The sequence below is a fragment of the Barbus barbus genome (assembly GCF_936440315.1).
Source record: "Barbus barbus genome assembly, chromosome: 4".
NCBI lineage: Eukaryota > Metazoa > Chordata > Actinopteri > Cypriniformes > Cyprinidae > Barbus > Barbus barbus.
In genome coordinates, this window is record NC_136732.1 from 10,450,769 (window position 1) to 10,472,660 (window position 21,892).

General features: G+C 38.5%; 1 protein-coding gene across 1 annotated transcript in view; it reads left to right on the forward strand.

Moving 5' to 3' along the window:
• Positions 1–1,932: 1,932 nt before the first annotated feature.
• The window catches only part of LOC306866020 (Na(+)/H(+) exchange regulatory cofactor NHE-RF1-like), a 33,560-nt gene continuing 13,600 nt past the window's right edge, over positions 1,933–21,892 (forward strand). The window contains exons 1-2 of the mRNA XM_079410963.1: positions 1,933–2,678; positions 19,826–19,996. Of these exons, the coding sequence (XP_079267089.1) occupies positions 2,193–2,678; positions 19,826–19,996 (657 nt within the window). The 5' untranslated portion in view covers positions 1,933–2,192. The remainder of the gene's footprint in view (positions 2,679–19,825; positions 19,997–21,892) is intronic.

Consider the following 21,892-nt stretch of genomic DNA (forward strand, 5'->3'; position numbering starts at 1 on the left):
GATCTCAGTCTCAGCAGTAAAAGAGGCTGCTTTTCTTGCATGCACTGCAAATCTGACGCTCAGTGGAAGAGGAACCTGAAGCATTTAAATGCAGGTTAAGTGTTAAGATTATTCTGGTTAAAATGAAATTAATCGAGCCTTTAACAAATTAGCCGTTAAACACAATTTTTAATAACCTAACAAGTGAATTTTATCATGTTCAGGTCACATTGTAAGTTAGGCTAACAATAAAAAACACATTTTTAATGCAAGTCAGCATAAATTAACGGCAGCACAACCAACACTATATCATTTGAATTTATTATTTGTTGTACATTACAATAATGAGAATGAGTTTGTACTGTGCATTATGCTAATGAGAATGGGGGAGGAAGTGTACTTGTCATAAGTATGTCACAAATGCAAATAATATTATCTTAAAAGGAAGCTAATATATATATTCAGCAAGCAAAGTTAATATTTGTAATAAATGACAAAAAGTTCAACAGCTGAGACATAAACTGAACAGTTTTCACAGAGAATGGTATAATGTGAAACAATTGCAGTGAGTAGTGCATCCAGCATCTGCTTTAAGCACTGCAGTGCATCTCATCCTAATGGACTGAACCCCTATTCACCAGTTCTTGCTGTGAGATGGTACTCCACTCTTCCACCAGGGCACTTTCAACACTGAGGGTACATGGTCACATGTGGTTTGCCACTGCAATAACTATCAGCTGTCTTTCCAGTCTCCAAGTAGCACTTATGTGTCTTACATTACAGACAGTGCAGTTTATTGCTCTGGCCACATCCGCAGTGTTCTACCTCCTGCAGCATGAGACTATGCATGTTCATACAGGGGATCAGGAACCCTGGGCATCTTTCTCCTGGTGTTTTTCAGAGTCAATAGAAAGTTGTTTGAACTGTGAATTTAATTTTCTTCCTCCTGTAAACCGTACGTGACTGTCCCACAGGTGCATGTGCAATAATTGTTTATGGTTTATTGAACAGGCATGACAAACTTTGTTTAAATACCCTTTCAAATAAAGATCTGTAAAGCTTATTTGGATTTTACAACATTATCTTTAAAAATACAGCATCCTGAAAAGGGGGCATTTTATTATTATTATTGATTTTAAATATATTTTCTCTTTACATTATTACTATGTGACAATTTAAACCACTATATGAAAGTGACGTGACATACCGCCAAGTGACCCATACTTGGAATTCGTGTTCTGCATTTAACCCATCCAAAGTGCACACACACAGCAGCGAACACACACACACACGGAACAGTGGTTGCTGCGGCGTCAGTTGGGGGTTCGGTGCCTTGCTCAAGGGAACCTCAGTCGTGGTATTGAGGGTGGAGAGAGCGCTGTACATTTTGTTTCATATCCTGAGATACAACCCATGTGACAACTAGCCCTGGTTTCCTATACAGCAGCATATAAAATTGACAGATTTGTCAATTCTGATGTGTAGTCCACATCTGCTCCTTCACAGGGCAAGAAACCCCAAAAAGTACTCACAAGAAATAACAAAAAAGATTAAAAAAAATGTTATTTCATTGGAAAATAAGTGATAGGAAAATATTCTGCTTACCTTGATTTTTCTTTATTTTCTTCATATCACATGTTTTCTCAAGATCTTCACACTGATGTCTCTGTAAGTGTACATTTTGAAACATTTTTTTGGCTTTGGCAGGAGGAAATGAAGCCATAACTGCAGCTGTCATTTATTTATATTATTTAACATGGCATAAATCAGTTATATATATGTATATATATATTTAAATAACATTTTTTATGCATGATAATACATTATTTTTTATTTTTTTTTAAAAGTTCAAACTTCCAAAACTGGTAATTCCAGAGGGAGATTTGTGACATTTGTGCGCTGATGGCATTACAGTAAATAACAGAAGTCACTCTTTCATTTTATGAGTGCAGAGAGCCATTAGAGCAGGAGGAGGAGGAGGAGGTTCTAGAGAGTCACTCCTCCATGGGCTGGATTTGGATGCTGATTTGCTGCCGATCAAACACTCGAACACTAGAACTTTCTCTTTATACTTTATCAACAACAAATCCCTTCATTTACTGAGGCCGAGCGGGTTAACATGCTTCATCCGTGAGCATATCCGAGCGCAGGACTCTCATTTTTCCTTAATTTCTATTTATTTGTCAGATTAAATCAACAGGTGACTTTGCGTGATGCCCAGCCAGACTCTGCGCCCGCGTCTCTGCGTCCTGGAGAAGGGCGAGAATGGATACGGCTTCCATCTGCACGGAGAGAAGGGCAAGAACGGCCAGTTTATCCGCCTGGTGGAGCCCGACTCCCCCGCCGAGCAGTCCGGTCTGCGCGCGGGCGACAGGCTGGTGTTCGTGAACGGAGAGCGCGTGGAGAGCGACAGCCATCAGCAGGTCGTGGCGAGGATACGCGCCAGCGCCGGGAGCCTGCAGCTCGTAGTGGTGGACGCAGACACCGACCAGGTGCTGAAGAAACACGAGCTGAAGTGCTTGAAGGAGTTTGTCATGGAAGGCATTCCGGTGCCCGAGTGCGATGATGATGAGACCGAGATCAGCGATGAGATGATGCGGGACGACACGCCGCCGCCGGTGCCGGCGAGGAACGGAGAAATCATTCCCTTTCACATTCCCGCGCAGGAGAAACTCAGGACATCCGTGAGCTGGGAGACGGTGAGAGACCGGCAGAGCTTTGACTGACGCTCTGATTCAAAAATACCGTGGTAGTTTTAGAAGTACAATATAGCTAGTGAGTAGCTGCTGTTTGTTTAAGTAGCTTGTAGTGGGTTTTTTTATAAGTAGCCCATACCTGCCGTAACACATACAGCAGCCTATAAGTTCCATACTCATTTGTATGGAAAACACAAGTTTTCATGAAATAAGTTATCTGACAGAGAAAAGAGTAACACTTTATTTCGATAGTCCATTCTACTAACAGCAAGTCTCTTTACAACTACATGTCAAATATCAGAGTATTAGTAGCTTAATATCTCCTAACACTTTATTTTGATGGGTCCACAACATACAACATATTGACTATGAGAAACTTTGCAAGAACATGTCAACTTATTCTACTAACCCTTAAACTAACCTACTCACAGTCTACTCTGAGAGTTAGTTGACATGTAGTTGCAAAGTAATGCTATGGTAATCCAATAAGGGAATGAGCGTTGCGTCGTCATTTTTTATTGCCAACTGTTAATGGGGAAACTCCTGTTTACTCTGTTACTGAAGCCTGAATTGTTAACATTTGTTTAGCTGCACAAACCAATGGCGCTCGAGCCCACCAGAAGGCGGAGTTGGCCCAGCGCGCCATTTCATCAGAATCAACGACTGAAGCGACAGCCATCGATTCACGTGCAGTTATAGCACGGCCAGTTACGCGACGCTCGTTCCCTTATCGCAGGGAACTGAGGTTACGTGAGTAAACGGAGTGTTCCCTATTGAAAGGGAACTCCCGTTGCGTCATCATTTTTTATTGACGACTACTAATGGGGAACGCATCCAGTAGCGCCGTGCTATAAGCAGAAGCAGAACTAAGCCTGCCCACGCGAGCTCAGCTCAGGCACGATCAGAGAGGGCCTCGTGAGTCCAAGCTATAAAGAGACCCAAGAAGTATCTGGGGTCTGCTTGTCATAAGCCTTACCCGCCCGAAGGGAGAAAGTAGCACTAAGTAGATAGCACCCGTGCCTGCAGGGAAGGGACATCCAAACTGTAGAATCTGATAAAGGTAGACGGCGACGACCAGCCGGCGGCCGCACAAATCTCCCCAATAGAGATTCCACTGGACCAGGCCCAGTAGGCGACCATTCCTCTGGTGGAATGGGCCCTCACACCTATAGGGCATTGCACTCCTGCTGAGGCTTAAGCCAGAGCGATAGCATCTACTATCCAGTGCGATAGTCTTACTTTGTGACCGGCAGCCATTTAGAGCGGCCTCCAAAGCACACAAGGACCTGCTCTGTTTGTCTAAAAGACTTAGAACGCTCAAAGTACACTCGTAGTGCCCGGACTGGGCACAACAAGTTAGGTCCCTGTTCACCATCCGCAATGGGGAGGGCTAGAAGGGAGATAACCTGTGCTCTAAACGGAGTTGAGAGCACCTACGGTACATAGCCACTGCATGGCCGAAGAACGACTTACAGTCATTGGGTCCAAACTCAAGACAGGAAGCACTGACAAACAGGGCTTGCAAGTCACCTACTCGCTTGACGGACACCGGTTTGCCCTCGTACAGAGCACTCCAGCCTGAGCTGTAGGCATCTGTCGTGATATCCTTCCTTCTGGAGGTCGTCCCCAACTGTACGCCTGATTGAAACAGGCAAGGAGTTGTCTAAGGGGCTACAGCTTTGAGGCAGCGATGGGTTACCTTGACATAAACGTGACCCAGGCACCATTGGTGGGATGAAGCTTGGATTTTTAGCCAATATTGAAGGGGCCGCCTGTGTAGCAGGCCCAGGGGAATAACTGAGGAGGCTGCAGCCATGATTTCGAGGCAGTTGATATGCAAGCACCGCTCGTGGGTCGACCAGGAGCCGTACGCCGGGTTGCCATTGTACAGAGCGCCCCAGCCTGAGCTGAAGGCTGAGCATCCTCTGAAATGCTTTGAGGGGACGCAAAGCCCCCAGTTTGAAAGACGCCGCCGCTCGTTGGATAGTCAGGGAACGTTCAGGTGTTATCCAAGCTCGCATTTCAACCCCAAATGCTCTAGGTGGTTGAGCAACAACAACCTGTGAGCGATCAATTAGCATTAGCCAGTCGTCGAGGTAGTTCAGTATGCGGATTCCCATCTGTCCATGTATTGATAGGCCACTCCCTCAAAAGCGAATCTCAAAAACAGTCTGTGACGGGGCAATTATTCAGATATGAAAGTAAGCATCTTTCAGATCCACAGACAGAAACCAGTCCTCGGGCTGAATTTGCATGAGGATATGTTTCAAAGTTAACATTCTGAACGGCCGTCACATGAGAGCCCGATTCAGACGTCTGAGATCGAGAATTGGTCTGCCGTCGTCTTTCTTGGGAACAAGGAAGTATCGGCTGTAAAAGCCCGACTCGCTGTTCACTAAGGGGACCGTTTCCACGGCACCTTTGCAAGCAGTGTATGTACTCCGGACCGAAGAACATGTGTTGTCCGGTACCGAAGTGTGAATAATACCTCTGAAGCAAGGTGACCTACGAGCGAACTGGAGCGAATAACCTCGTTCCATAGATTTTTTAGAATCCAGCTTGACACGCCAGGGCCAGATGCGTCTAATCTGAAGCCGTCAGTATTCTCTTTTAATCCAAAAGATCAAACCGCTCGAAAATGAGGGGTGTTGATGATCCTCACGTGTAAACACACCGGCAGATCAAAGCGCTGAGGGGAGAGTGGGTCGCGCGTCAATAAAAATTTTTCGATTGGGAACTTATAGTTAGTAGAATCTCTTAAGTGGACTATCAAAATAAAGTGTAACCGAAAAGAGTACTACGGTAGCCTATTCTATAATTCTTAGTTCCTCTGTATTATTCGGTGTAGTTTAATGCATCATAAAAAACACATCATATATGATTATGATAATCATTTACCATGGTGTTATTAATGTACATAAAAGATGTAAACCATTGTGAAGTGTGCTTAATTGTATACTTTTAACACTTGTGGTGTACTTCAAATCTTAAAAGTAGATTTTTTTTTTTTTATTTGCAGACAATATAATATTAATTAAATAAAAGGCCACTTAAGTGCACTTAAAAAGAGACACTTTCATGGCTGTTTCTTAATTCAATTAAGTACACTTTTAAAAGTGCACTTAAATTAAAAGTTTCACTCAAAGTACATTATTAAATCGTATTAATATTTTTTTGTTGAAATACACTTATTTTGATGTGTTGACTTACATACTAAACTACATGTAAAATACTTGATTATAATTTTAATTGTAGTTGTATTCAGTATTACTTTTAAAGTAAATGTATCTTAAATGTACTAAATTACGTCATCATTACAAATGTGTAATAACAAATATAAACATAAGACAATTATTAATATAAATTACATTAAAGTATATTATACTGTAATTAAATTATATATAAAGATGCTCTGCTTAAATGGGGGAAACTTAAAAAGAACTCTAAACAATTCAGCTAATTGTGTTTAATAAAAATTTATAGTAAAACACATTTTTGTTTAGTTTTGTTTAATTCTTTTTTTAAGGTATGCTAAAAGTGTACCTCTTTTTCACTAGGGAAGTTATATTATAATTATCAATCATTGAAAAAGTACTTGTTAAACACCAATCAAAACATCTGGGCACATCTGTGGCATTGTAACGCCCCCTATACAATATATCAACATACTAGCACTGAAATAACTAGTTGTTTCATAAGCCATTAACAAAGTATGATATGGTCTTTTTTACATCATCCATGATACTTCCATGGTAATCTCTTGGAGCATCATGCAAATACATGGTGTATGCATATGGTAATTGTTTATCACTTTACCATGGTACTGTAAAGCTAATCCTAACCCTAACCTTTGTCTCTATTAGTCATGTTTTATTCAAAGAAAAGTCTCATTACATCCGAATAATTAAGTTTAATTGTTTTTTTTTTTGGTCCATATGTGCAGTTAAATAACTGCTTTGTATTCCTCAAGCAATTATAACAGTGTGCTATGACAACTGTGAAACACACACCTACACACTGTAGTGCACTTGGTAGATCACACATACCTAGTGCTTCAGTCACTAACTGTGGGTGGCTGGCGTGTTGAGGAGGACATCCAGCACAGGAAGACAGTTGGTTCTCACAGAAGACAAACAACTCCATTCAGCCTAAACACAATTTCACACCACAAGTTGCAGGATGTGTTAGGAACATTGTGACCTGTCATTTAAAGCGGCTCACCTGGGGAACAGATCGTCTGTGTTTCAGAGCTAAAGGATGATATTTTGCTCAGATGAAGTGCAGGTGTCTGAGAAAGCTCTTGTTGTGTTTTTCTCACGCATTGCTCTATTTTTTGTTCAGACGGTTGTAACCACACTGTCTTTTGTGTATGTGTGTGTGTGTGTGTGTGTGTACTGCTCTCATGATAATGATTTGCACATTACTCAAGGAGGAAAAAGGCCAAAAAAAGGCCCCCTTTTCATTCTCATGTCATCTGCATAACGAAATTACCCACAATGCCGTTCTGGCATTGTGCTCTCAGTGTGTGGATGTGTTCTGCACCTGTAGTGATCACCTGTGTGGCAAATACACTAGTCCAAACAGTCTGTGAGGGCAGGTATGGATGAGGGCCGCCAGGAGAGAATGGCTTCTCTGAGGGTCACATTGACAATTTTGGGGTCTGCCTGAAAGAAAAGTAAATTGTTGAGTGGATATGTTAAACTATACAGTACTTAAAACAATATAAGTCTCCACTATAGTTATGCTGCAAAAAAACTGTACTTTTTGTACTATATTTTCCAATAGCTGATGATAAAAATATTTAATATATTTTCTTAAAAAACGTGATTGTTACTCCTCCTAGAGCTTCCCTAGGGTTTTGTCCATCAAATCTAATCTGTCTGACTGTCAACTGCCTCTCAGAACACCTTATCAACCGCTGCCTAGCAAACACTTTATCACCTATACACTCCCAGAGAAAAAAGGTACACAAGCTGTCACTGGGGTTGTCATTTTGAATGAGGTACACCTTTGTACCATATTTACCCCTAAAGAGTGAATATTAGTACCTTAAAAGTGCATAGTACATATGAAAGTACATATTGTAATAGCACTTGCATGTTGTTGCTCTTTTGTTGGCTTTGATTGCTTCTAATGTCCTCATTTGTAAGTCGCTTTGGATAAAATTGTCTGCTAAATGACTAAATAATAATAAATAATAACATATTCTTATCTGAAGTGTACATGTTAGTACCTAAATGGTACCCAGCAAAAAAAGAATATACTTAAGTTTGAACTAATTGTAATGATTTGGGTTCTTAATTGTATTTTAATTGCAAAAAGATCATTACAGTTTATATTTATTGTAAATGCAATTACTTGAACCCAATTGATTTTTTTTGACTCACTTAAGTGGGACATAAGTACATTTTTATGGCCTGGTTTCACAGACAGGGCTTAGGTTAAACCAATAGTTCAACTAGGACATTTAAGTAGTTTTTATAAACATGCCTTAGGGAAAAAAATTAAAATACTGGTGTGCATCTTGAGACAAAACAAAAGCACTGCCATATTTTAAGATCAGTTATTGCAAGTTTCTTTCAGTTGAAACAGCTCAGACTTACATTTTAGTCTGGGATTAGGCCTAAGGCTTGTTTGTGAAACCAGAGGTATATGTAATTTCATAATTACATTATGAAATGTTTGAAATATGTATTAATAATGATTTAAAATGTACTTTAAAGTAAAACTTTTCATTTTACATTTGCATTTTCAGTGCTTCATTCTATTTAATTGTGTTGACATTGTCATGAAAGTTTACTCTCTTTAATAGCACTTAAGTTTTACTTTTGAATATTTGACGTGCACAATCAATACAATAAAGCACCTTAATTTCTAACTGATACATTTTTGAAAGGTTTTGTATTTGTGAGTACTTGTGAAACAAATGTAAGCTTACTGATTTTCTCCTTAGTTAAAACAATACAGTCACGTCAGTGGCCTAGCAGTTAGTTCAGGTCCTGCTACTGCTCCCTATGCTTCACCAAATAATTTTCTGTCATCTCTTTACAACTATAAGACATACTACACATAGGACTTCACACAGAAGTTTATTCTGGGTTAAATAACTATCATTTAAACCTGCTGATGTTGCAAGTTTCCTTTTTTTTGCATTTGTGATACAAGAGTTGTAATTGACTTTTGTATTACAGCAGGAGCATTTGAAAGATAAACTGAGAAACCCAGACTGTGTTCCAATGTGTTAATGATCACCACATCACTCTTCTCATAGTTTTAATTGTAAAAGCCTGTTGCTTTCCTGTGCTGCTTTGAGGGGAAGTCGGAATGAAATCGTGAGGATAGCAGGGCTGCTTTTCAATCATGCACAGATGACTGGTCTTACATAAGCCTTCTCTCTGAGGCAATTACTTGCGTGGAAGTGCTTTTGTGTTGGGTTAAATTGACTGTGAATCTCCAGGTCAGCTGTTGTTTCTTGCGTAACTCCTCTGTCAGGAAGAACCGGGGTACGTCATCCTCTGGCCAGGCACATTTTCTCTGAAATCTCAGTGACCGAGACAAGACCCCTGATCTACTGCATATTACCTTTATGTAAAAGCAAACTGACACAAAAAGGACTTGGCGTCCTTGAGCCATCATGACCAAATGGCCATTTCCTCTCAAAAACATGCTGGAGGCAGGGCTGGGCTAATATTATTTTGAAAATATTGAATGTAAGAACTAGAACTAAGATTAGATTAAATGTAGTTGTCCAATCCAGGCTGTTTTTTAATAAATACAAACTAAAACTAAAAATATATATAATCACTTTCATTTGTATGTACCAATGTAACAATACATGACAATGAACTGCAGTATTTACCCGCTTATGTTTTTACTAAAACATTTTAATATATGAAAAATGCAAGTGATGACAATTTTCAAGTGATGACAAAAAATGGTAGAATTTTTAAGCCATTCACAAATGGCCAGTTTGAACTGATTCACAGAAATTATTCCCACTTTTTGACTCTAATGCCATTTTGTTACTAAAGTTTGAATCACACACATTATTCAAATACCTGTCTTATTACAGATCCTGTCCTTCAGGTCACAAAACCAGTGTAATGATGCCGTCTTTAAGAATTAATCACCAAATAAAAATGTTTTTTTTAATCATTAAAATGCTTATGGCATTGCTTAATTTTATATATCCAGCAAAATCATTGCCAATATGTTGTTCATATTCAATGTAATTATGCATAATTCTAATTATGCTAAGCACTAAAATATTTAATTGCTAGATTTGTTTTTTCTTTATAAAAATCTGAAAATTAATGGAAAATCAGTTCATCAAAATTGTGGAAAAACTGTGGGAATTATGGGTTTCGTTCTGTTTTAAATGTAGTCTTTTTTACATGAATTGTTTTTATATTTTGATTTTGGGATATTGAATATAATCACATTTATAATGAAAACACTCACAAGATCATGTGATCAGGGTGTTTTTGAAAGGGGATCTTCAAAGAGGCTGTAGTCAGTCTGTGGGAATCTGTTCTTGGAGCCACTGGCAGAGCAGGCACTCCAGCAAGCTGAGAGTGGTTTCCTCTGATTGTTTTTCAAGGATGCGCAGATATCACGCTTCCCCTTTCTGTAAGCACTAATCTAGGAGCAGTGCTCCCACTCTTAGTCTACCAACAACAAGTACAAGAACAAGAACATCTGACACTGGATCTGACTTCTTAATTACCAAGAAGTTCAAGATCCAGACAAAGGAAATACTTTTGGACTTGTTGCTGCACTCACTTAAAATTATTTTGTTTTTCTCTGTATATGCAGAAGTATCTGTTAGTTAGTGTGGTCAGCAAAGCTTTTCTTTTCATGTTAATGGTTTTCCTTGAGAAGTTTATGGAACAAACTCTTCTCACTTCTGATGACTGGTTTGGTCGGGCACTTTCACAATGGAGCTTTTGGTCTGTTTGACATCAGAGATTGTTTTGTCTGGTTGGTGAAACCAGTTTTACAAAAGCTGGTGTTCACCTGTGAACCAAAACTAGGTGAAACTCAGGTCAAATTCATCTTAATGTTCAAAACAGATTTATTTTATTCTCATTGGTCCACCTCAGTTTGATTCACCAGCATCTAGTAATATTCTGCCCTAGATTTGTAGCTTTTTGACCTGCTACATTGTTGTCAGTGTGAAAGCCAATGATTTAGAGATCAAGTTACACTGTACCTTTAATAAACAAACATCAGTCTCTGTGTGGTATGGCCTGAAACACAGTCTGTATAGATGGAGGTGGATGGATGCAGGTTAATCTGAAGAAGGATTGCTTGTGTGTGTATTCTCTGCCCAGGGTGGAGATTTTGTCTTTCTATTGTGACATTGGGCCAAACCTACCTCACACTCATAGACAGGTCAATGGTTTTGGGTGGCTGGTCAAAGGAAGGGCAGATGGAGAGCGTTTTTTCCTCTTGGCATTTGTGGATAGCAGCTACTCTGACAATAATACAAATCTTTTCTTTAGTAAAGCCTGGCTGGAAATGGCAAACTGCCAACCTTAAATTAAAGAGTATCATCTCCACCCTGGCCAATGACACTGCTACAAGCACAGCAGCATGACCAGTTATAGACAATGTGTGTTGAGATGGATGAGCTAATTAATTAAATAACTGGTCCCACAGAGTGTACATTATCGAGAAGAAGAAGGGGCCATATACCGAACCCTGAGATACCCCAAGTGGGTTTCCGGTGTAATTTAGGCTGTTTCCTTACTGGTTTTTTTTTGTGGTTTTTTTTGTGTGTGTGTATGGGGTCAGAACCTTATGGTTGCATAATTAACATGAATACAGTCATGAGCCAGATTTAGGAAGAGACAATTCTAATTTCACTTAAGTGACTCAATAACACTAGTGTAAATGTTCCCTTAGACACTCCTCCCTTACAGGATACCCCAAAGGATATACCCATAAGCTCGGACTCAGACAAGCTGAGGGAATGGAGAATGATAGATTCGCTCCCAGAGAGAAGGAATAGACCCTACTCTGTCTGCAGTTTAGTTAAAGACATAATAGGACATAGTTGTGGGACATGTTTGTCTATTCTATAGCTCTGATACTATTCCGGGAGAGTTCAGTAATACCTGCTACAAGAACAAGAGGACGAGTTCATTATTTACTCATGAACACACACTGTTTGTTTTTGTTTTACGTCATCTTTGGTCTTGTAGCCTAGAGCTGGGCAAGCCTGACAGTGAGGTTGATCATTTGCAGGCCATTTAGTCTAATATGGGTGAACTTTGGACCTGATAGGATGAAATGAAGCTGTGAACGGAAATGATTTTCACCTTGTTGAAAAAGATCTTTAATTTTTGTGGAAGCTGTAATTTGTCTTATCAAGCCTTTATATCTTAGCTCAGATATGACTTGTGTCATACAGTCACCATGTGGAGATCAGTCCACTGTAATATGTGCAATTATGTGCAATAGTGGACAGGAAGTTCACTAGGGAATTATATATTAGGGCTATGTGTAAATATTTGTTGTCAGAGGGTTTACTTTTAAGTGTATTCTAGTAAACTGTTGGTCAAGATTGTTGTATAAGAAAACCCACAGAGAACATAGTCATCATAACCCATCTAGCATATGTGTCTACAGTAGACTCTACAGTGTTTTTCAACCCTGTTTATAGAGGCACACCAACTTTTTGGATGTCTCCCTTATCTGACTAATCCAATTCAGGTATTGGAGTCTCTGCCAACAATCTGAGTTGAATTAGCATCTAATCCTGCTCCTGGAGGGCCACTATCCTGCAGAGTTTAGCTACCAACCTAATTAAACACACCTAAACCAGCAAAACAAGGTCTTCAGGATCACCAGAAACGTCCAGGCTGGCGTGTTTGGGCAGGTTGGAGCTGAACTCTGCAGTATATTGGCATTCCAGGAGCAGGATTGGACACTCCAGCACAGGATGGATGATCAATCCATCACAGGGCTAACATACACACTCAAATATTCATAGTCTAGTCATGGACTGTGGGAGAGACCGGAGCTCCTGGAGGAAACCCACATCAATACGAGGAGAACATGCAAACCCAACGCAGAATAGCCTCATGGCTAAGATGGGGCGTAAACCCCCTGGAATGTATTTTCAAGTATTGTAAGCAATGTAGGGGTGTCAGAAATATCATTGATGTATAATTGATTGTATAATTGTATTTGATAAGCTTGTCACATTCTAAACATGCGGCTTCATACTAGCGCTCCTTTGCTAAATGTTTGCCTAGTCAAAGCTACATGCCTGCATAGTATCGGGTACAGTCATTTGAATATGCAAAGCTAATAATTAAAGCTGGTTTCGGGCTTTATGATTCATTGTGTCTACTATGTTATGTAATTTTCTGAGCAATCCTTTATCAAGCAACAAGCAATCTTGTTGATCACCAGTCAACAAGAAGTGTTTCACAATAAATTGTTTCTTAAACATACAACATTTTTATACATATAAAATAGGCAAGCATGAACTATATATTTTATCTAGTTTATTTCCACTCGTCTGCATTTCTGGCAATGTATAGCATGAGAGTCAGGAAACACACTTCAGACTTTAGATCAGCTTCTCTAACATCAAATCAGCTGACTCAGTTTACAAAATACAATCTTGCTATGTCATGAAATTTACAGCTGTGAGAAAATGTTCATGGACACTTTGGAAACTGCAGAATTGGCTTGAATGGCTGTGCAAAAACATCTACTTGAAATGTTGTGTAATATATGCTAATATAGGTTCATTTAGCAACTATGACCGCAGACAGCTATTTACTATGTAAGTATTATGTATGCAACAATGGTCTCAATTTTTATTCTTTAGTTCTAATGTAGCATAAAAAAGCTAATTTTCTGGTTGGTCTGTCTAATGTGCATTTGCAGGGTATAATAATTTTGACAATAAGACAAAATGAAAAGGGAAAGGTATTGTGATTCTTTTTTCCAGGTGGTTTCTTTTGTCTTTTGATATTTTTCCATTGCATATCTTGCTTGAACAGCCTGTTTCATATCACAGCATGTCATGTCTGTGCTTTTGAGGTCAGGACTCTTGATTTGGATGTTGTGAAACAGTATATGTAATTTTTTCAGTTTCGGCGTTTACTTTTGTATTTTGGATATTTTCTTGGATTTTGACTGATTCAACCTCAGATGTGTTTCATTCACACACAATTCACTGGGCGCCCAGTAAACTGCATGTAGAAATGCAACCCAAAATAAGTAGGATTAAGGTGTGGGGTAGATGCGTATCATATGTACGCGAAAACTGCGTATCATATGCGCGCCAACAAATTTGGTATCATATGAACATGAAAACTGCCAAAAATATCGGCACCCTTGCAATTCTGCCAGAAAATGCAATTGTTTTTGTTTGCACTGCAAAAACACAAAAAAACAGAGAAGAAAAGTCAAACTTGATAAAATGTCACACAGAACTCAAAAATGGACTGGACAAAATTGTAAGAAATAAATGCTTTTCAAGCATGTGATGCTCCTGTAATTTGTATTTAGACACACCTGTGGCAAGTAACAGGTGTGGGCAATATAGTAATCACACTTGCAACCAGTTGACAAAAGTTAACTCAACCTTTGTGTTGTGTGTCACACTGAGCATGGAGAAAAGAAAGAAGTGTAAAGAGTTGTCTGTGGATTTGAGAGAAAAAATTGTGGAAAAACATGGACAGTCTCAAGGCTACAAGTCCATCTCCAGAGATCTTAATGTTCCTGTGTCCACTGTGCGCAATATCATCAAGAGGTTTACAGCCCATGGCACTGTAGCTAACCTCCCTGGACGTGGACGGAAGAGCAAAATTAATGAAAAATTACAACAAAGGATTGTTTGAATGGTGGATAAAGAACCCTGATTAACTTCTAAACAAATTCAAACTGTTCTGCAGGCACAGGGTACAACAGTGTCAGCTCACACTCTCCGTCGCCATCTGAATGAAAAGGGACGCTATGGTAGGACGCTATGGCTGACATAAAGGCATGAAAAAGCAAGACTGGAGTTTGCCAAAACTTTATGTGACAAAACCACAATCCTTCTGGGAGAACGTACTGTGGACACATGAGACAAAAGTAGAGCTTTTTGGTAAAGGACATCATGGCACTGTTTACAGAAAAAGAAATGAGGCCTTCAAAGAAAAGCACACAGACCCTACAGTCAAACATGGTGGAGGTTCAAAGATGTTTTGGGGTTGACTGTGTGAACGGTATCATGAAATCTGATGATTACCAAAGAATTTTGGGGCGCAACGCAGTGGCCAGTGTCAGAAAGCTGCGTCTCCACCAGAGGTCATGGGTCTTCCAGCAGGACAATGACCCGAAACACACTTCGAAAAGCACTCAGAAATGGTTACAAACAAAGCGCTGGAGAGTTCTGAAATGGCCAGCAATGAGTCCAGATCTGAATCCCATAGAACATCTTTGGAGAGATCTCAAAACAGCAGTTGGGAGAAGGCATCCTTCAAAGAAGAATGGTCCAAAATTCCAGTAGAGAGATGTAAGAAACTCATACATGGTTACAGGAAGCGACTGATTTCAGTTATTTTTTCCAAAGAGGGTGCTACCAAATATTAAGTTAAGGGTGCCAATAATTTTGTCCAGTGCATTTTTTTGGGTTCTGTGTGGAATTGTATCAGATTTGACATTTTTTGTCTGTTTGTTTGTGTTCCAATGCAAACCCCCCCCCCCCCCCCCCAAAAAGTACTAAAACATTTGCAACTGCAACAATTTTCTGAGAGAAGGGTTGAATTTTCTGACAGAATTGCAAGGGTGCGGATATTTTTGGCCACGACTCGTTTTTATTTGGCGTACTATTTATACACATTTTCATGAGACCGGGCTCGTACTAATTACCTCCATATTTGTAAGAGCTTTTGGTGTTGGCAGTTGCAGTGATTGTGTCGGGTTGGCCGGGCTGATCTCAGGTCAAGGCCGCGGTTGTGCACACAGGATGTTCTGTCGAAGCCAAACCTTGGTTCATCCCATTTTCATTTCAATGGTTCCTCCTCACAAGATGGACAGGCTTTTGTGATTGCAGCAGATTCCTCAGATGCCATGCCCTCTCTGAGATTCCTCCGCATGGGATGCACAACACATCCTCTGTTGAATTGATGATGTGGCCGGTGGCCCGGCGTGCATTAGGGATAGAGCAGCAGAGCATATACTGCCAAAAATTAAATGTCATCAGTCATTCAATTCGGCTTAGATGATTTATAAAAATTGTGATATGGCTTAGTAACATTATCAGATTGTTACGATTTAATTAAATAAAAATAAGCACAGTGGCACAGTGTTCATTTACACGTGAGCAGCTCATGATCTGGGGGTTCAGCATCTCACAGTAAACTCTGGCTACTCCACGTAAACCCAATCTCTGCACGAGTTTGGGTCTCTTATAACATGCATCTGGAAACACAATGAGGCTCAGCCATTTCAACAGATTAGAAATGAGAGCCGTTTATAAATCTATTACCCACAAAGGAGAAGCTTCACTACCTGTTGGTTTGTGCCAAAATAAAAGCTTGATGGTTTAACAAATAAAAAAAAAAAAATGAAAGAAAGGCATAAATGTTACTATTATACTATTATTCTGTAAAATAAAATTATTTTTAGTAAATGTTTTATTAAAAAAGTCAATAGTATTATTACAACAGTGATAATATTTATTGTAATAATGATAGTCATATTTAGTCATATTGAATGTGTAAAGATCAGTGAATATATCCTATGATAACTGAAGTGGAGAGATTTTTTTATCTGATATTTAGTGCATGCCAAAGCAACAGCAATAAGGCATGTTAAATATGTTATATCACAGTTCAAATGGCAATCATAATTTTTCTCAGAAAAATCACACCAAAATTTCCCCAGATCATTCAGCCCTAAATGAATGACTCTCTAAAAGCGAATGGATGGATAGATCAATGAACGATACAGTTCTGTATATTAAACTGTAAGTGTGCAGTTTTGTCATCTGCTGCTTTAAACGCTTGAGCTCCCGAAAGATGTGTGGATTCTGATTGGCTGTCAATGTTTTATCGTTCATTAGCTAGAAAAAAAAAAAAACATTCGATATCGTTCTTCTGTCGTTATTGTTATAGTTGTGTTATGGACTGACACGGAAGAGAAGAAATTGTTGAATAAAGTCATTATTTTGGTTTTCTTTGCACACAAAAAGTATTCTTGTAGCTTCATAACATTACGGTTGAACCGCTGACTATTTTAACAATCCCTTACTACCGTTCTGGGCCTTGAACATGGTAGTTGTGTTGCTGTCTATGGAGGGTCAGAGAGCTCTCAGATTTCATCAAAAATATCTTAATTTGTGTTCTGAAGATGAGTAATTAGTGACAGAAGTTTCATTTTTGGGTGAACTAACCCTTTAAAACGTTATAGTTACACCCCTCACAGACTGATTCGTCTACACAATGTCCGCCCATCCTCAGAGCACCGCCCAAGGCAGAGCGCCGGGTTGACGGCCCTACGATGGAGCGTGTGAGTTGTGCTGTGCTTTAGGGTGGATGAAGGCGGGTGGTGTTCCGCATTGGTTCTGACAGTGGAAAGCAGGTGTGGTCCACAGGAAGTCCAGCTCTTCCTGCGCTTGAGCCCAACAGAGAGGAAATGCTTGCCGTAACGCTGTGTGTAAGAGTGAGAATGCTGGGATGTGTTTTATGTGCTTATTTGTAATTGTTCATCCTGTTTTCACTCTTACTATTGCTTATATTATATTGCATATATTTGTCAAACAGAAAAGTATGATATTGCACAGACAGTCCCTCACAGCCTCATTTTTGTTTATGTTAAACTATATATGACGCCTACCCTGACTTAGGTTTATTGTACCAACTAGGAAAGTGAAATTGTTTCCCCTTACGAGTAAGGCTGTGATTGCGAAACTGCCTGTGTTGAAATCTGTTTTTTTTTTCATTGTAAGGTCCTCTAGGCTAAATATAATCAACATCGCACTATACACTAATAGTAGTTTGAATCACTGTCTGAAAAACTATAAAAAGACCCAACTTGCTGAACAGAGCGGAAGGGTGTTATTTTCCTGGATGACAATGCGCTGTACGTGTGCCGTATGAGAACAGTGAGGGGCGGCTCATAATCAGGTGACCTCATCCTGTGTGCTGTCCACTTCCATCACATTCGGGACAAAGGGAAAACATCCTTCTGTCTGGGTCTATTCCTCTGTCCAGCAGCACACCCCAGCAGACAGGACTGGAGCCCTTATGAAAATGAAGTGCACTTAATTGTGTTGAATGTGCTCTTAGTTTCATTCCCAGTCTTAACTGACAAGTCTATCTTATTTATTTATTTCAGATATGTTTATTTAAAAATATTTATTTCATCTTCCACTTATTGTTGTATGTCCGTTTGCCTGTTGTTGTTCTGTATGTTTAAAAGACAAGAAAATAGCAATACAAATTTGATTCAAAATAATTTAATGAACTGTACTTGCAGATCATATAAAATAATGGAATAAAAATCCACTTTTTCATGACTTTTTGACACTTAAGTACCCTTTTAAAAACTTTTAAATAAATTTTAAATTCCTATGTTTTAATGATCTTTTGTAATTTTATAAAGACACATACACTTGATGTGTTGACTAACATATTAAAGCACGTGTAAAGTACCTGATTATAATTTTAAATGTAGTTATTCGATATTACATTTTTAGTTGATATATTTTAAATGCACTAAATTGCATCAATATTTTAATTACAAATATGTGATATACAAATTTAAATATAATAGAAATTATCTTTTATTTTACCATAAATGCTTGTTGGTATATTTGTCATTTGCCATAAAACAATAAAAGTAATTATGAAATTACGGTTACACTTTTTAGGGACCAATTCTCCCTATTAACTAGTTTCTTATTAGCATGCCTATTATTAAAATATATATAAAGTAAATATTCTGCATGATCATATTCTACATCCCTAACCCTACCCAATACCTAAACTTACTAAATAATAAGCAGCATATTAGGAGTTTACTGAGGCAAAAGTCAGAATTGGACATTAAAATAAAGTGTGACACATTTGTTTTTTATCCCATTTACCTGTGCTGTTATTTTAACGGTCTGACAGGGATTTGTAAAGCAGAATTATATACAAAGTTCAAATGGGTCACTAACTATTAATAAGCAGCAAATTAGGAGTTTATTGAGGCAAACATCCTAGTTACTGGTTTGTTAATAGTGAGAATTGGACCTTAAAATAAAGTGTGACTGAAATTACATATGAAGATGTACTTAAGTCCTACTTAGGGTTGCTCAAAAAAAACACACATAAAAAAACTATGATATAAATTTAATATAAATTTAAACAATAATGCATTTTTATTTTTGGTAACACTTTATTTTATTGTGTTCTTGTTGCATGTTACATGTACATGCTATTATAATAACTATAAATTACATGCAACTAACCCTAAGCCAAACCCTAATCCTAACCTTAACCATATAGTAAGTATATGTAGTTAATTAATACTACTCAGTACTTAAATGCATAATTACACTATAGCAAGTATACCTTAAAATAAAGTGTAACCTTATTTTTATTTGTATATAACAAGCAATTAGGTGTCTGAAAACATTAGGTGTCTGCCAAGGTGATCTTTTTTTAACAAAGGAGAGGTTCTCAGTCAAATGACAGTCACGTGAAAATTAGGCATTAAGTGTTCTTTTTTGTGTCTTATGCAATATAATTGTGGTCATTTGGATTTGGTCTGAGGGCAATTGCATAACGCAGACAATATGTTAACACTGTGTCTTAAGAACTAGTTTGACCAGATAGCAGTTAGTCAAGGGATAAGAGTCTTACTTTTTCTATTCAAATTAGACCAGTATACCTTTTTATGTAACTGACTTAAAAAAGTTACAAACATCGGATGACCTGTAAGACTATACTAAGCAGTTTATATAACCGGCCTCAGGTTTTAAAGAGGCCTTCTAGGATTCTGAAGTTAAGGATTTCTGCTCTTTAAGATAATATATAAGATGATATCCTATAAGATGAAGGGCACAGGCATTCAGACTCCAAACTTCCTGCATTCCAGTGGCACATGCTTTTGTTTCATTGTGCTGATGTTGTGTTGTATCTGTCCTGCAGGACTTAAAGACCCAGCTCAGACCCCGGCTATGTGTCATTGAGAAAGGCCCCAATGGCTTCGGCTTTAACCTGCACAGTGAGAAGTCCAGACCTGGCCAGTACATCAGAGCTATAGATGACGACTCGCCAGCACAGAGATCCGGCCTGAGGCCCAAAGACCGGTTAATACAGGTAAGATCGTTGTAGTCCACTTTGGAATTTCATTATTCGGATACACATGGTGCTTTCTTTAGACTTTGGCCAAAATCCATTATTTTTGGAGCGGTTACATAACTTTTGGTGAGAAAAATCACATAAGCAAACAATAGCAGAGCATCACTCAATAATCATATTACTACTACATTTCAGATTTTGTGAATGTGTTCAGTACATCATATCAGTTGTAAGTCTGAACACACATTCGGCTAGATTTATGTTTTCAGGACTCCAGACTGTGACTAAATAGAAAAATGTGATTGGTTTTCTGCACTGATACAACTTTAGGTTTGCACAACTCTTTCTGATTAAGTACTGCCATGAAAAACACTTGTGTAATAAACAGGGCAGTGATGACCAAGTGCATCGTAACGTGACCCGTTTGAACTTTGTATAGAATTGTGCTTTACAAATCCCTGTCAGACCGCCAAAATAACACCACAGGTGAATGGGATAAAAAAAAAAATTGGGTCACACTTTATTTTAAGGTCCAATTCTGACTTTTGCCTCAGTAAACTCCTAATATGCTGCTTATTAATAGTTAGTAAGGTAGTTGTTAAGTTTAGGTATTGGGTAGGATTAGGGATGTAGAATATGCTCATGCAAAATATGTACTTTATACATACTAATAAACAGCCAATATTTTAATAATAAGCATGCTAATAAGAAACTAGTTAATAGTGAGAATTGGTCCTTATACTAAAGTGTTACCACAAAATGTAACTAATATGTGTACATATACTATATTCTTCCCCAGTTGATTAATCACAGTACATTAAGACAACTGTTTTGCATTACAACTTTTCTGAGATGTTATAGTATGTTTAAATATGTAAATTATGCATTATCTAATTAAATGTACTATTTCATGACTATATTCATTTTGGATGTCTATTTTTAGAATTTTTTTAAATCTAAAAAACTGACTTGTGCATGAACATGAAAAAACAATGGTTTAAGTTAAATGCCCCTAAATATGATATGGTCAAGCTTTATATATAATATTTATGTTATGCAATTGCCTGACCAACACAACTATGTTTTGTATCAACAAACAATTAATACTGAGTAACTTACATTTTAGGCACAGTATTGTCAATATTGCTCTAGTTTTGCAAACAATAATAGTTCCAAACAAATTCACGGCAGAACTGCTGTTTGTCTCCGAGCAGCACACAATGGTGTTTTGTTCCTGAATGTATTCAGATATGTAATAATTTTGTAGACAAAGTAAATAATACCGAAAATAAACCACGAGTAGGTGTATATTTCTGTAAGGTTTTCTCTGTCGAGTTGTAAGTCTTGAATTTGGCCGCTTCCTCCGGAGCGAGAGCCACAGAAGGGCCACCAGTGAACAAGTGAGGGGAGGGAAGGAAGCAGAGGGAGGAGAGCGATGGAAGTTGTCCCAGAGGGGCCTCCAGGCCTCCTACTGTGAGCCGGGCTCTTTGTGTTGGACAGGCTGCTATTGTTCCTGCTGAGCGCACATTGTCCGTTTCCTCCCCGGGCCTGAGCTCCACTAACAGACACACCCTCATTCCACCTATAGACTGTTCCCAGAGCGCCTGGCATCGCACATAAAGCTATCTGAACATGCCAGCACTGTCCTTTCTTCTTCTTCAAGGTGTAGTTTAGTCATGAAAATTTAGTGTTTATCACACACTCTAATATGGTTCACACCCCATATTATTTTCACTGTTGCGTGAAACACAAAATGAGATGCTGTCAAACTCTAAAAAGGAGTGAAATGATCCATAATCTTACTAAAAAATGAGCTCCTGGTTTGTCCTTCTTGAAGTTTGACAGCATGAATCACTGCATTCCTTGTGTTTGAAAGAGGAAATGAAATATTAGGTCAGAAAAACTGAAGAGTGA